The sequence below is a fragment of the Doryrhamphus excisus genome, linkage group LG13, assembly GCF_037039965.1.
Source record: "Doryrhamphus excisus strain RoL-2023G ecotype Guam linkage group LG13, RoL_Dexc_Guam_v1.1, whole genome shotgun sequence".
NCBI lineage: Eukaryota > Metazoa > Chordata > Actinopteri > Syngnathiformes > Syngnathidae > Doryrhamphus > Doryrhamphus excisus.
The window spans coordinates 7,990,487-8,003,922 of record NC_136369.1 but is presented as its reverse complement, the minus strand read 5'-3'; the positions used below and the strand labels follow the sequence as shown (position 1 = coordinate 8,003,922).

The 13,436-nt window shown below is 39.5% G+C and overlaps 2 protein-coding genes across 3 annotated transcripts; one reads left to right on the top strand and one right to left on the bottom strand.

Moving 5' to 3' along the window:
* The first annotated feature begins 468 nt into the window (after positions 1 to 468).
* Positions 469 to 7,414, top strand: zrsr2 (zinc finger (CCCH type), RNA-binding motif and serine/arginine rich 2). Of its 2 annotated transcripts, XM_058088709.2 has the most exons (11): positions 469 to 675; positions 1,199 to 1,278; positions 1,354 to 1,435; positions 1,550 to 1,658; positions 3,112 to 3,198; positions 4,358 to 4,396; positions 4,596 to 4,726; positions 4,975 to 5,188; positions 5,697 to 5,752; positions 5,829 to 5,938; positions 6,002 to 7,414. In XM_058088709.2, exons 1-11 carry the CDS (start codon positions 632 to 634, stop codon positions 6,880 to 6,882), a joined length of 1,833 nt encoding a protein of 610 aa, XP_057944692.2. In that variant the 5' UTR covers positions 469 to 631; the 3' UTR covers positions 6,883 to 7,414. The 2 variants fall into 2 exon arrangements, with proteins under 2 accessions (XP_057944692.2, XP_078651746.1); XM_078795620.1 differs by having other exon boundaries at positions 469 to 1,278.
* Positions 7,415 to 7,618: 204 nt separating this feature from the next.
* On the bottom strand, positions 7,619 to 13,196 carry LOC131139275 (AP-1 complex subunit sigma-2). Its single transcript, XM_058088710.2, has 5 exons — positions 13,029 to 13,196; positions 12,557 to 12,735; positions 9,403 to 9,511; positions 9,168 to 9,305; positions 7,619 to 8,394 (listed from the first exon to the last, which is right to left on the bottom strand). The coding sequence occupies exons 2-5, from the start codon at positions 12,733 to 12,735 to the stop codon at positions 8,347 to 8,349; spliced, it is 474 nt and encodes a 157-aa protein (XP_057944693.1). The 5' UTR covers positions 13,029 to 13,196; the 3' UTR covers positions 7,619 to 8,346.
* Positions 13,197 to 13,436: the final 240 nt, after the last annotated feature.

The following is a 13,436-nucleotide window of genomic DNA, read 5'->3' as shown; positions in this document are numbered from 1 at the left end:
ACTGTGTGTTTACAGGAAGCCATTACTACAGCTAGTTCACAGTTTTTTTACAGTGCGAGTGTACCCATTATCAGCGTGTTTAAGTGTACAGATTTATGATGTGCTTTGCCCTGTTTCGTTGCATATGTGCCAAAAATCAGTGTGTGTTTGTGCGCACATTGTAGGTGTGCATCTGCAGAAAAATAAGGGAAATGTTCAATTTCCACTAGCACATACCGTGTGATTTCTTTTTCTTGAAGGCCTGGCTTCACCCTCTACGCAGTGACCGGAAGCTGCGATGGGCAAAAAGATTAAACAAAAGTTTGATCAAATTAATGTAAATTAAATTATTAAAATGTGGGAGCAAGGCGGAAAGGTAGTTCCTCGGTAAAAAGGGTAGGTTTGACAATGAAAATTAGACAAGAAAAATAGAAACTTTTATTCACACCGGAAGTAGTTGTTACTCGCCCCGGAAGCGCTTTAGTTAGGACCCAAACAAATACGTAGTTAACGCAAAGCGCCATGATTTTGTGAAACGAGATCAACTTGGTGCAATATTATCCACCCTAACTGGACAGAAACAAATGATACTTGAATATTTGTGTACGTTTTGTTTAGCTTAGCTGATCTTGCTACTAGCTTTTTAGCTGCGATGGCAGCGTCGATTCCTCCACTGAGTTGTGCCCCTGCTTTAAGGTAAGTGTTTTTCTATTGGTCACTTTGACATAAAGACTGGGATTTCAATCTTTTATTAGTACGCCAGCTTGGTGTTCGAACTGTTCTTAGTGCACGCCTGCTGCATTTGTGTGGTCTGCGTGGACTGTGTCGTGTGCAACTCCATATACAGCCCAGTGTAAAGTGAATTACCCTTTTTTGATTAGTCGTGTCACACATTCATATTAATTTTATAGCTACAGCCTAGATAATTGCATTGTTTGCAATGCCGAAAAAACAAAAACTTGGACTACAATCTGTAGATGATTATATTCTTAAATGTGACAGAAGTGAAGCAGTTATTAATGTTACTAATCCTATAGATTTTATAGGTCACTTTTGTAGTGATAACACATGTACTGCAAACGGTTGTCTTGTTCTGTGAAAGTAAAAAGTAAGCAAAGGACACACTGGTGTAAGTATGGTCTATAGCCATATGGTCAATGGTCTATGGTCTATGGCTTTTGGTCTATGGCTTTTGGTCTACGGTCTGTCTTTCATCTAGTCACAAGCAACGCAAGGCTGCCTCGAGGAAAGAACGAAGAAAACGGAAACGACAAGCAATCGCCCAAGCCAGAGAATGTGGTATAAAAATAATAATTCAATTATGATTCTTTTGTTAACTCTGCCAGTAGCCAAACCAAAGCAATTTGTTTGTAGCTTTACATAATGGAGCAACTGTTGATACCCCTGACGAAACTGAAGATGATGATGATGAAGCAAGTATTGTTGAGCAGGAAAGGTGAGATCCAAACCTTGACATTACAGCGGTGCCCTCTAAAAATATGTACTTTATAATGTTTAGCTTTGGGGGTGTATTTGTGTTTGAGGGTGTATTTCCCACCTTTTTACCCAGGCAACGGATGCATGAAGAGTGGTTGGAGCGCGAGCATCTTGCACAGGAGGAGTTCAGGCTGAAGTCAGAGAGGGAGGAGGCTGCGAGGAAACGAAAGGAGGATGAGGAGGTAATGGATGTATTTGCTTACAACTGAAATAAGCTAAGCTATAATGTGAGTGAAATGCAAGGTATACAAGATCAAGTAGAAATTATTACATATCTTAACCAGTGTTGTTGGTATCGTTGTTAGTATGTTACATCCCACATCTACTTCTTAGAACGTCCCCTTCAGCTTACTCCTTAAAACCTAGGGTGAATGGGAAGAAGCCACTAAGAAATGGGAAACCACTTGATTCTTATTGCATCATCATCCTTTACTGCTTTGGCTGATGTGATGTAGGCAGATTAGATCATTAAAGCTATTCATAATAAATGTTTCTTACCATACAGTAAGGTGCATATATTTCTATGTTATTTTGTTTATTTCAAAACAACAAACAACTCTACTAAATTACAGCATACAACCAGCACTGTAACAACATAAAAAATAGGCAATTTTTCTAAAATAGTTATCCTCTCCAACTTACATATTCTAAACTTAAAGGGACATTTTTTGGAATTTTGCGTCCACCTCCTTGGAGGTGGAGAGAACCAAAGTGCTCACTATCTGGAACACGGTAGTCGTGCAAAAAACATATAATGACCACATTTCCACGACTGATGTTGTACCAAGATTGTCTGCAGTTTGTAAACGTGACGCCCTCACGTCGGGCTTCTGAGCTCCATGTCACGAACGATGCCGCTGACAAAGTGTGTTAGGAAGTACTTTGGGGGTGTGACCAATCACAGCGGAGTGGGCGGGTTGTGGGTGGAATAAATTAAAACAGACCATTTTGGCAGGAAGCACAATATCCAATGAAATAGGTGCAGATTCTGAAAGATCTGGAAAGTTTTCTGTGCGGGTTATTGGGTCGAAAAATTAGCACAATAGTTCCCTTTTAAATGGGATTTATTGCGCTCAGTTTCAGAGCTTAAGCTGACAAATAAGAAGCCAAAACATTACCACTTCTACATGCTATGTCGGACATGCCATGGCCGACTACATACAATGTAAAGGTCATCTAATCTAATGTCGCGTCCAATCTGTGTAAAATTATAGACGGCTAGCGACCAGAATGCTACATATGACTTGCCTTTGAGTATTTTCTAGATAGTCCATAGTCAACTTAAACAGTGGTCATTTATTAATAATAAAAAAGTAACGACAATAGAATTAGGGAGCGATGATGCAACCATAATCTAGCGATGATGGAACCACAATGTTAAATGTTATTATGAAATGTATTTGGACAAATAAGGCATCCCCTCTAATGAATGTTATACCACTAATTAACAACTGAAACTGAGATTAAAACACAAATATAGAATCTATAAATGTTTACCGTAGTTAAACATTTTCTTCATTGTTTTAAAATATATTACATTTGGTTTCTCAACAATGAGCCATCAGTAACATCTGTTTTTTAATTCCTAGGTCACAAAATGTGAGAATAACTTAAGTTTTAATGTTGTCTCTGCAGCAACGGATAAAGGAGGAATGGGAGGCCCAGCAGAGGCGAGAACAACAAGAAAAAGAACAGAAGCAGCAAGAGAAACGAGACAGAGAGGTGAAACGGCCCCTGGCAGGATAAAACCAGGGAGAAATATATCCACTTCTACTTCATTGTCATTATTCATATTATTATATATCAGAAACTTCAATACAAATAAAAACATACACTCACCAGCCACAACATGAGGTACAACACGGCGGTCTAGTGGTTAGCGCGCAGACCTCACAGCTCAGAGACCAGGGTTCAATTCCGCCCTCGGCCATCTCTGTGTGGAGTTTGCATGTTCTCCCCGAGCATGCGTGGGTTTTGTCCGGGTACTCCGGTTTCCTCCCACATTCTAAAAAAACATGCTAGGTTAATTGGCGACTCCAAATTGTCCATAGGTATGAATGTGAGTGTGAATGGTTGTTTGTCTATATGTGCCCTGTGATTGGCTGGCGACCAGTCCAGGGTGTACCCCGCCTCTCGCCTGAAGACAGCTGGGATAGGCTCCAGCACACCCTCGTGAGGAAAAAGCGGTAGAAAATGAATGAATAATGCTCAGATTTGATTGACACCGTTAGAGAAGTATGAGTTTCAAAGTATCAAAGGGTGTTATTTCCTTTTAATATTATTTTTTTGGTCATATTTTTAGAATGTGTCAAGGGCCAACCAAAAAACGAGATGGCCCTTGGCCCGCACTTTGGACACCCCTGGTTGAGAGTGAGTTAAATGGGACTAACTTGTGTTACAAGTAACAGCCACAACTCTAAACATAGTTAATTCAATTTGTTCCTTTCTGACACTCTCAGTCCAAATGTGTCATTATCACCTCTGTAAAGGTGTCATTTAGGATAGCGCTGCTGTGCTGGGTCTTAGTGGATTGTGTCTGGTTAGTGTATGTGATAAAATATGTTGTACCATCTGTGTGTTTCATTTGACAAACATATCAAATCTTTCCTTGACCAAGTTGCACATGCAACATCCTCCTTAACAAAGATACTCTTGCCAAAAGTCCTTTAACAGCACCTTCAACTGTCACAACAAGGATGTATCTTTTGTGTCTAAAGGGTCGATGAAAATTTGGATTTAATCCCTTTAGGTTGTCAACAATGTTGTGCGACTATGTCCCTGTCAATGGGGTCTTAACAAGATGTTACAGATATGCTACAGATATGCTCCAGCATGTTGACCCGGTACACATTTTCATCACATGTCTTTACACCATTTGTAGGAGGCTGTTCAGAAAATGTTGGATGAAGCAGAAAATCAGGTATTGCTAAATGTTCTGTGCTATGTTGCTTTATTTTATGTGATGAACATATGTCGGTATATATGGTGTTAGGACTACTACATAAAAAAATATATATTGTCATATATATGTATATATATATGTAAAACACATAAAAACATGCTGTAATTGAGTGCAGCAAATGTATTAATAATAAATAAATATGTTGGTTGTCATGCAGCTAAATAATGGAGGACCGTGGATGAATCCCGAGGCTCCAGTCACAGAGAAATCCGAAAATTTTGGTACGGAACGAGATGCAGCCAACTGCTCTTTCTTCCTCAAGACTGGGGCCTGTCGATTTGGGGACAGGTATAACTTCTTTGACTTGTATGAAATAGGATGTTTTGTGGCAATGGAGTAAAACCTCAAGGATTGTTTTTCAGCTGCTCATTATTATGCATTATCTGCAGAATCCATGGTGATTTACCACCAACTAATATCATGGTAGCTCACAATCTTGGTTTTAGATCCACATCCCTGAGGACTATACTCAAAACTATGCTGTGTATCCAAACAACCCCCATTCTGTCACTAAAACTGTTCCTCCTCCATTTCAGATGTTCTCGAAAGCACGTCTATCCGTTGACCAGCCCCACTATGATGTTACGGAGTATGTTTACAACGTTTGGCATGGAGCAGTCTCGACGTGATGACTACGATGGGGATGCTTGTCTGGAACACAGCGAAGAAGAATTGCATGAGTCCTTTATTGAGTTCTACCATGATGTTCTACCAGAGTTTAAGACTGTTGGCAAAGTGGTGCAGTTTAAGGCAAGTCTGGACCTGGTCTTGTCACGATCTTTCATTCATGCACGATACTGTGTTCTTATTGGTTGTCATTATGGACTCAGTGATTTTGCCCTTTAGTTGGAAATAATAATTAGAGACAATGATAAGTGATCTAAAAGCTACATGATGCATTCAAGAACGTGGGATGTGTGTGGGAAGCTGTGGCATTTCTAACTAATTATTTAAAAAAAATATCTATTTCATAAAATGGGATGTAGTAATTTACCTTTTTTTTCACAGTTCTTTTTAATCATTACACCTGAAAGTTTTCGGTTCCAGTCTGTGGGCGGGGCCAAATGGGGCGGCAGCCCTGCGGTTGTTTCCGGAGTACCCGGAGAAAACCCACGCATGCATGGGGAGAACATGCAAACTCCACACAGAGATGGCCGAAGGTGGAATTGAACCCTGGTCTCCGCGCTAACCACTCGACCGCCGTGCCGCCCAACCATGAATATATTAATGCTAAAATTATGTGATTTTGTTTTTTTAGGTCAGCTGCAACTATGAGCCACACTTGCGGGGGAATGTTTACGTACAGTTTGACACGTAAGCATTGCACAGTGCATCAAGCTAATTGTCCCTGATAAACGAACAAGTTTCTTTTTATTTGTCCTCTGACCAGTGAGGAGCAGTGCAGAGACGCCTTCATCAAGTTCAATGGAAGGTTTTACGCCGGCAAGCAGCTTCACTGTGAAATAAGTCCTGTAACACGTTGGAAGAATGCAATATGTGGTAAGTTTCTAAGTCATAGTGTCATTGCGAGGTTGACAGTTTGATGTTTTGCTTTCCCCTCAGGACTCTTTGACAGAAAGAGGTGTCCCAAAGGGAAACATTGCAATTTCTTGCATGTTTTCCGAAACCCCGGCAATGAATTCTGGGAGGCTGACAGAGACCTGCACATATCACCGGACCGCAGCATCAGGGGCAGTCACTCAGAGAGACAAGGAGACCGATCATGGCGACACCATCGCTGGAGCAGAAGCCCTCTGAGATCGGAGAGATGCCATAGCAGACGAGAAGATGACAGACGCAGTGAGAGGAGTGGAAAGAGGAGAACAGTCGAGCACCAGAGAGATGAAAGGCGCTCCTTTGGGTCGGTACATTATGACAGAGGGAGGGATAGGTACCGAAGCAGGGAGAAGTCCAGGAGTAGAAGTCGAGACCGAAGTCACAGAAGGAGTAAAGAGAAAGACCGAAACGAGAACATTAGGAATAAACACAAAGAGAGAAATAGTTTAGATAAAAACGGGGACATAAGACATACGCCGAGACGATCAAGCAGAGATGCAGAAAAAAAACAACCCAGAGAAAAGAGCGTTAACGGAAGCCCGGAGAATAAAGAAGCAAACAAGATCCTTCCCGATGAGGAGAACACGAATCAACATCGCCACCACAAGCACTCCAAAAAGAGCAAGAAGAAAAGCAAGAAGAAACGCAAAAAAAGAAGCCATTCACCTGATGTGATGTCTTCGTCAGGAGACTCAGACAAGGAACCGGAGGAAGACACTGCAGACAAACACTCAGTAAAAAGTCAAAGTGGAGATAATGTGGACCTCCTTCAGGACAACAAGGACTTAAGTGGAAGTGGTTGTACTCTACCAGTGGTACCAAGTGATGCATGTATTCCAGAAGTTGAATGTGGACTTGAAAATGAGAGTACAAAAGGTGATTCTTAGTGGTTTCTAGAAGGTTTTTCAGACTAATCTAAACTGACTACTGTATATAGTCGGGTCAAAGAACGTCTTTTCACATCCTGCAGCATAAGGGCATGCCATGTCAGCAGCTTAGTTCCTTTTAACCAGTACATACTGGTTAGGTTGACCATATGAGGCATATTCTAATGATAGTTGAAGTTTTCTCAAGACAAAATGCATGAAAATTATTCCAAAAACAGAACGACGCGGGGACCTGGTGTCAAATCCTTCTTAAATTTTTTAGTCACATTTATAACTTTGAACAACCATTGTACATAAAGTCCCCGATTTTCAGAAACATATACTTTTTTTTTCTGCATTCCGGATAATTACTGTATATCCCAGTACAGCTGCAATAAAGACAACTGTGATTTCAGTTTGAAGACATTTATTGTTAAATATTCTGTCAAGTGTAAGAACCATTTGTAAACATGGTTTGTGTTGAATAAAAAAAGGGGTTTCTTTTGCAGAAATTAAACTTGATTTGTTGAAAAGTGAAGAAGTTGAAGGCAAAGCCCGTGAAAAAAAAAAAAAAAAAAAAAAGAGTCTTGTGCTGACATGTGATGACGTGCTGTTATGCTTTTTAATTTTCCCTTGACAGGTAAATAACAGTACCTTAACATTCATTGGATTCTGATGGTACACATTTTTGTACATTGTGGCCAGGAAATGTATTTTGCTCCAAAGATATTGCAACACTAATTCCCTTTTTTGTCACGTTAGCCTTCCATAGACACCATTAATAATGTAAAACACAGTGTTCTTTGGTCATATATGTTAGTTTTTAAATGTAAACCAAAGCATCATCATAAAGAAAAATAGAGCTATCTCTATATGGGTCACTTATTCTGACTTGAGACTTCATTTCTTCTGAACATTTAAACAAAGTAATGAATTGATGTTTACGGATATAACACTGCAGAGAAACAACACATTTAACACTTAAGTCTTGAAATGACAAATTTTGTGGGAGGTGTCACCAACGGCCCACTTGAGTGGCTGTTTACACAGTATGATGGCCTGGGTGTATCTTGCATCATGTGTTAGAATTGCATTAAATTGACAGCTATGCATGTGTCTAATGTACACTTCCATTTTATTTTAGGTTATATTTTCATGAGCTACAACAGGTGGTGACGATTAAGCTAATAATTGATAATGATGCTGTGTGTACGTTTATGTTGATGCTGCTACATTGTTCTTTGAGATGTTCCACAAAGTAAGTGTAGTTTTATCATCCAACAGAGTGAGGGGGCAGGGGGGTTGCTACAGAGGAGACACTTTGAAGCACACTTGGCACCACAGTCACAGGACGTTGCAGAATAACACAGTTCCGAATAATACAGCAAAGACATGTCGAATACGTACGTACAACACTGATATTGTAAACAGGAGAGAACAAGATGAGGGGTTGCCAGGTCAGTGTTGGGTATGGTTAAATGACATCTATGTCAGTCCGATTTCCTCTAAAACACTGCGTGGGGCCTCCGCCTCCTGTAGACGGAGAAGAGAGACATCATAATTGGTGTGGATTCATGCACATCTTGTTTTCTCCACTTTTGTCAACAATGTGAAATGTTTGCTGTTTTCTTTCATTTCTCAATGAGCATCACAGGGTCTGGATATGACTAACATATATTCTGATTCAACAAGTTTTTATTTGGTGCAGTGCAGGGGTCTCAAACACGTGGCCCGCAGGACACTAGTTTGAGGCCCCTGCCTTGATATGAAAGTTTAATTTTAGTGCTGCCTGTGCACGTTTGATATGGATGCTGTATGGTATCATGTACCCAGAAAAATTATTACGTTTGATTAATGTTCATGTTAAAGGTTAAATAACTGTTAATAGTTATCCTCCCTATCCGTGTGGAAGTTTTTGGCTATTTAAGTTTAAAGGAAATAACTTGAAGGCTACCGTTTAGGTCGCTAGCGCTCTAGTTTGCGAGTTAGCATGTGTCTCAAGACCCTGCAGTTGCGCAATATGTTGTAAATAAAAAGAGTATAAATGTGACTATAGTCGTGTTTTGTCATGTCTACAGGGCTCTAATAATGCTTTGTTCATTTTAATCTGAAAAAAATAATTTGTCTACCCTCCAACTATATGTGGTTTCTTAAGTTTTTATTATTTATTTATTATTATATTTATTTATTACTGATTGATTTTCTTTATTCTTGATTTGTTTATTCATTTTTCATCTTTTATCATGTTTTAATCTCCTACTCAACATATTACTATTGCCCTGATTCAGTTGCTAAGGCTCAAATACCTCCTGCAGCAGGTCAGCCTGCTCAATTGCCTTCAGCACGTTCTTCTTGGAGGTTTCCTGGGCCTCTCCACCCAGCAGGAACTCATCGAGGATAAAGTAGGCCTTCTCAAAGTTGAAGATAATATCCAGCTCACACACCTAGAATCAAAGAGGTGAGGGAGTGTTTTACGTTTGCAGTTACAGTACTTCCCATATCCCACATGCAAAATATCACATTCAACAGGAGGAAACTCACACTGCCAAAATACTTGTCCAACAACTCCACATATCGATGGATGATTTCCAGGGTGATCAGCTCATTGTCCTGATCCTCCACTGCACAGCAGAAATACAAGCTGGCATATCTACAACACATAAATACCATCATTAACATAGAAGTCTTACTTTTACACAAACACATGAGATATGTGCATGAACACATTCACAGTCACACTGGAGTCTGCCATTTACGGTGACTTTTTGTTCTTAAACGTTACATCCACTTTTATCATTTACACAATAGAAAGGTACGGCACGTCGGTCTAGTGGTTAGCGTGCAGACCTCACAGCTAGGAGACCAGGGTTCAATTCCACCCTCGGCCATCTCTGTATGGAGTTTGCATGTTCTCCCCGTGCATGCGTGGTTACTCCGGTTTCCTCCCATATTCCAAAAAGCAACTCCAAATTGTCCATAGGTATGAATGTGAGTGTGAATGGTTGTTTGTCTATATGTGCCCTATGATTGGCTGGCAACCAGTCCTGGGTGTACCCCGCCTCTCGCCCGATGACAGCTGGGATAGGTTCCAGCACCCCCACGACCCTTGTGAGGATAAGCGGTAGAAAATGAATGAATGAATGAATAGAAAGGTTTTCCACTGACAAGCTGTGTACTCTTAGGGCTGGAGTTGGTTTTGACTTGTCATACAAATTATTTCTCATAGTAAAAAAATTGTGAACGCGGCAGCGTTGTGACAGTGGTGGCAGTCAGCCCTTTTCCATGCAGCCCAACACCACAACTTCAAAAAATTCTAGCTTGCTGCTGCCACTGACAGCGAGGCAAAGCATGTACACAAAAGAACGGCAATACGTCTGATCAGGGATTGACCAAACACGCCAGCATCGATTGGCGTAGCCTGTGTCAAGCTGTATTTTTATTATAGTCAGCACACATGAAGAGTCAGTTTGTATTTCAATAGCTACGTGAATGTTCAAGACTTTTTTTGTTTGTACATTTTTCCCCATAGTTCCTCATTGTTGAACAGAGGGGGTGTTTCTGGCATTCCCAGCTCACCAGAAGGTGAGAGTGAAATGCCAGAACTCTGTGTGCCTGACAATATCCACGGCATATCAATTTCAAAGCCTTCTTGTTGCTTTTAAAGACAAACAAGGGAAAGCAATATTGAGCGCTACAAGCCCAAACTCTCTGACAATCAAAATGATCAAAGACAGGAGTGTCCCAACTTGTTCTACACAGAGGATGTGGAATTTTTGAAAATATATATTTTTTTCATAAAAACCCTAATAAAAAGATATATTTGCAATGTATAGTCATCCCTTGTTTATTGCGTTTAAGTGGCTCCAGATGGATCTGCGATTAGTGAATTTCTGTTCAATATTAATAAATTGAATATTGTTGTCGTTGACGCATAGAAAAGCTGTTTATATGATTTTTAAAAATATTTTAATCATTATTAGAGTCCTGTATACATCAAATAAGACCCCTATAGTCTGTTTCTGTTTACACCACATTGAGTAACTACCATGCTCAGGCTGTGGGATCACTGCAGGGACAGAAAGCATGCTGTCAGACTAATTAATTAGCCTCTAATATAGTTATTTTAAACTTAAGAAAGGGTTTGAAATGACGTGGGGCACAAAACAGGGTAAGAAGTCAAAACCTTACCTCTTCCACACGGAATGGAAGAAGAACTTATTTTCACTATGCCAGTGTTAAAGTAATGTAATGTAAAGTAAGTTAATGTCTCATTCAATGTAACATTACTGACACCTAGTGACCAGAATACTATACTGTATATGACTTGTCTTTCAATATTTTTGAGGTCATAGTCAACCAGGAAATGGCAATCATTTATTAATCAATAGATTTTTGAAAATACACTAAATACTGAGGGAATTATGTTTGAACCACAAAGTGACGAGGGACGACTATAAATTTCAAGTGTTGTTGTGTTGTGTTATTAATTAGTGTCAACATTAAAGTGTTTTTCTTTACATTGTGCCCTTTTGCTATTTTTTAAAAAAATTTGCATTTCAAAAAATTTTATTTCTGCATTGCGCCACAAGCCAAAAAAAACCCCAAAAACATCATACTGATTGCTGTTTGTAACATGATAGCTGTCCCTAAAAGTGAGTACTGTAGTATTATCTTGTATTGATGGTGATTAGATGTGCGGGTGTATTTAACCCTCCTCTTGTGTTAGGGTCGGCACCGACCCGTTTCACATTTTAATGCATAAAAATAATCACATAACATTTGTTTATTGCATCAAAGGCTTTTTGACTTTGTCTGGAAACTCTATTTCAACAAAATAAAACCAAAAAAAAGAATTTTTGCAACATTTTAAAATGGTCTGGTTGAAATTATGACCACTGTATTGTTAGGGTCGGTTTCGACCCGGTTATAATAATATGACTATTAAGCAATATTTTGAGCCACAACTGAAATCGTAAGTGTACAATTAGCCAACACAATGACATCCAGCTCCTCTTCTCATCATGTAAGCTTCAGGGGATTCTCATTTTGACCATTTTTCCAGTATACCAGCAGAAAAAACAATGTCCAGACATGTGAGGTGAATTCACTCATTTGACTGGCTGATTTCACATTTACCATTTGGATCCTGAAAAGAATGGCAAGAAGTACAGTGAACCAAGATCTGGACCTGTTCTGCTTTTTGATTTCACTTTATACTAAAGTTCTGTAACTGAAAACAATAACTTTTTCTACCTTTTCTCGATTAATATATATGGGTCAAAATTGACCCGAACACCATAGTTTCTTTAGTGATTAATACTAAAATGATCAAATAAATAAAGCTAATTGATTTAAGAGATATGTTCTATAGCCCTCAGTAACAGCCAGGTAACAAAAGAACCTTCAATTTTTAATATGATTCTTTTGAGGTTCATTTTTACCATTTTTGGAAATTGAAATCGAGGGGTATAGTGACAAAAAAAAGTCCTACATGCCCACACCAAAAGTATTAAAACCAACATTTTCATGGATGAGGAAGCCTAAGAAGGTAACCAAGACACGAGAAGCAAATTTGAAGGTAACTTATTGTTTTTAGTGTATTTTAAAGCTGATTTAATACGTGGGTCAAAACCGACCATTAACATAAGATTTGATACCAGAAAGCTAACATGAGACCATGCACCAGTTCACTCACCTCTTGTATACAATCTTCAGGTCCCTCCACTCCAAGAAGCTACACATTTTAGGCTTCCTGGCCAGTATGGTCTGAACCAGATCCCTGGAGATCTTCTTCCTCTCCTTGTCAGAGAGAGGCACGTACCACTTCTGGAGGCGCAGCTTACCCTGGCGGCTGAACAGCAGCATGAACTGCATCTGGGTGAAGTTAAATGGAAGGTAAAGCGACGTAGGTGTGTGGAAAGTGCAAAAACGAACTGTTGTGAGAATACGTTCATATTTAAGCACACCGACATGCGAGAAATACACTTTAGACTTGATATTGACTTATACTTTAGCACACCTGTGACTCTTCATTGCAAAGTTAGCTCACGTTCCAATATGTCGCCAAATGGGCTCAATGGAACATCAACACCCAGTACAGTATGTCATGTCACTTCCTCTACAAACGTTCATTAAGTCTCACTCTAATACACATAAAAACACTTTACCTTCGGCGCAGTCTCCTGGACGAACCTTTAGATGAGTAAACTTACATTAACAGAATAAGAGAAAACAGCTTTAGGAATGTGTATGAGCTAGCTTCTCATTCAGCTAAGTTGCTAGCAGATGATAGCGAGGCAGCAACCAGATCTGCTCTTCACTGATGGGACGAAAAAACAGAATAGCTGCCTTTTGATTGGTTGGGAGATCCCGTTATTAGTGACGTCACATTTCTGCGAACAAGTTGGTTGTTTTTTTGGTCAGTTTGCGCTCACAATAGACTGGAATCCCAATTTTGTGAATTTAACATCCGTTTTATAGTGACTGAATTGTGTAAATTGTTGAATTGATACTGTACATTTTTTATAGCAATACATTGCATTGCGATATCATAATTTTATCATTCATTATATTTA

Coding starts and splice junctions, on each gene's coding strand:
- LOC131139275 (XM_058088710.2), bottom strand. CDS start 12,735: ATGCAGTTCATGCTGCTGTTCAGCCGCCAGGGTAAGCTGCGCCTCCAG. Junction 9,512..12,556: donor CTGAAGATTGTATACAAGAG/GTGAGTGAACTG, acceptor TATGTGTTGTAG/ATATGCCAGCTTGTATTTCT. Junction 9,306..9,402: donor TGGACAAGTATTTTGGCAGT/GTGAGTTTCCTC, acceptor CTTTGATTCTAG/GTGTGTGAGCTGGATATTAT.
- zrsr2 (XM_078795620.1), top strand. CDS start 1,137: ATGGTCTATGGTCTATGGCTTTTGGTCTATGGCTTTTGGTCTACGGTC. Junction 1,436..1,549: donor AGTATTGTTGAGCAGGAAAG/GTGAGATCCAAA, acceptor CTTTTTACCCAG/GCAACGGATGCATGAAGAGT. Junction 5,939..6,001: donor TTGGAAGAATGCAATATGTG/GTAAGTTTCTAA, acceptor CTTTCCCCTCAG/GACTCTTTGACAGAAAGAGG.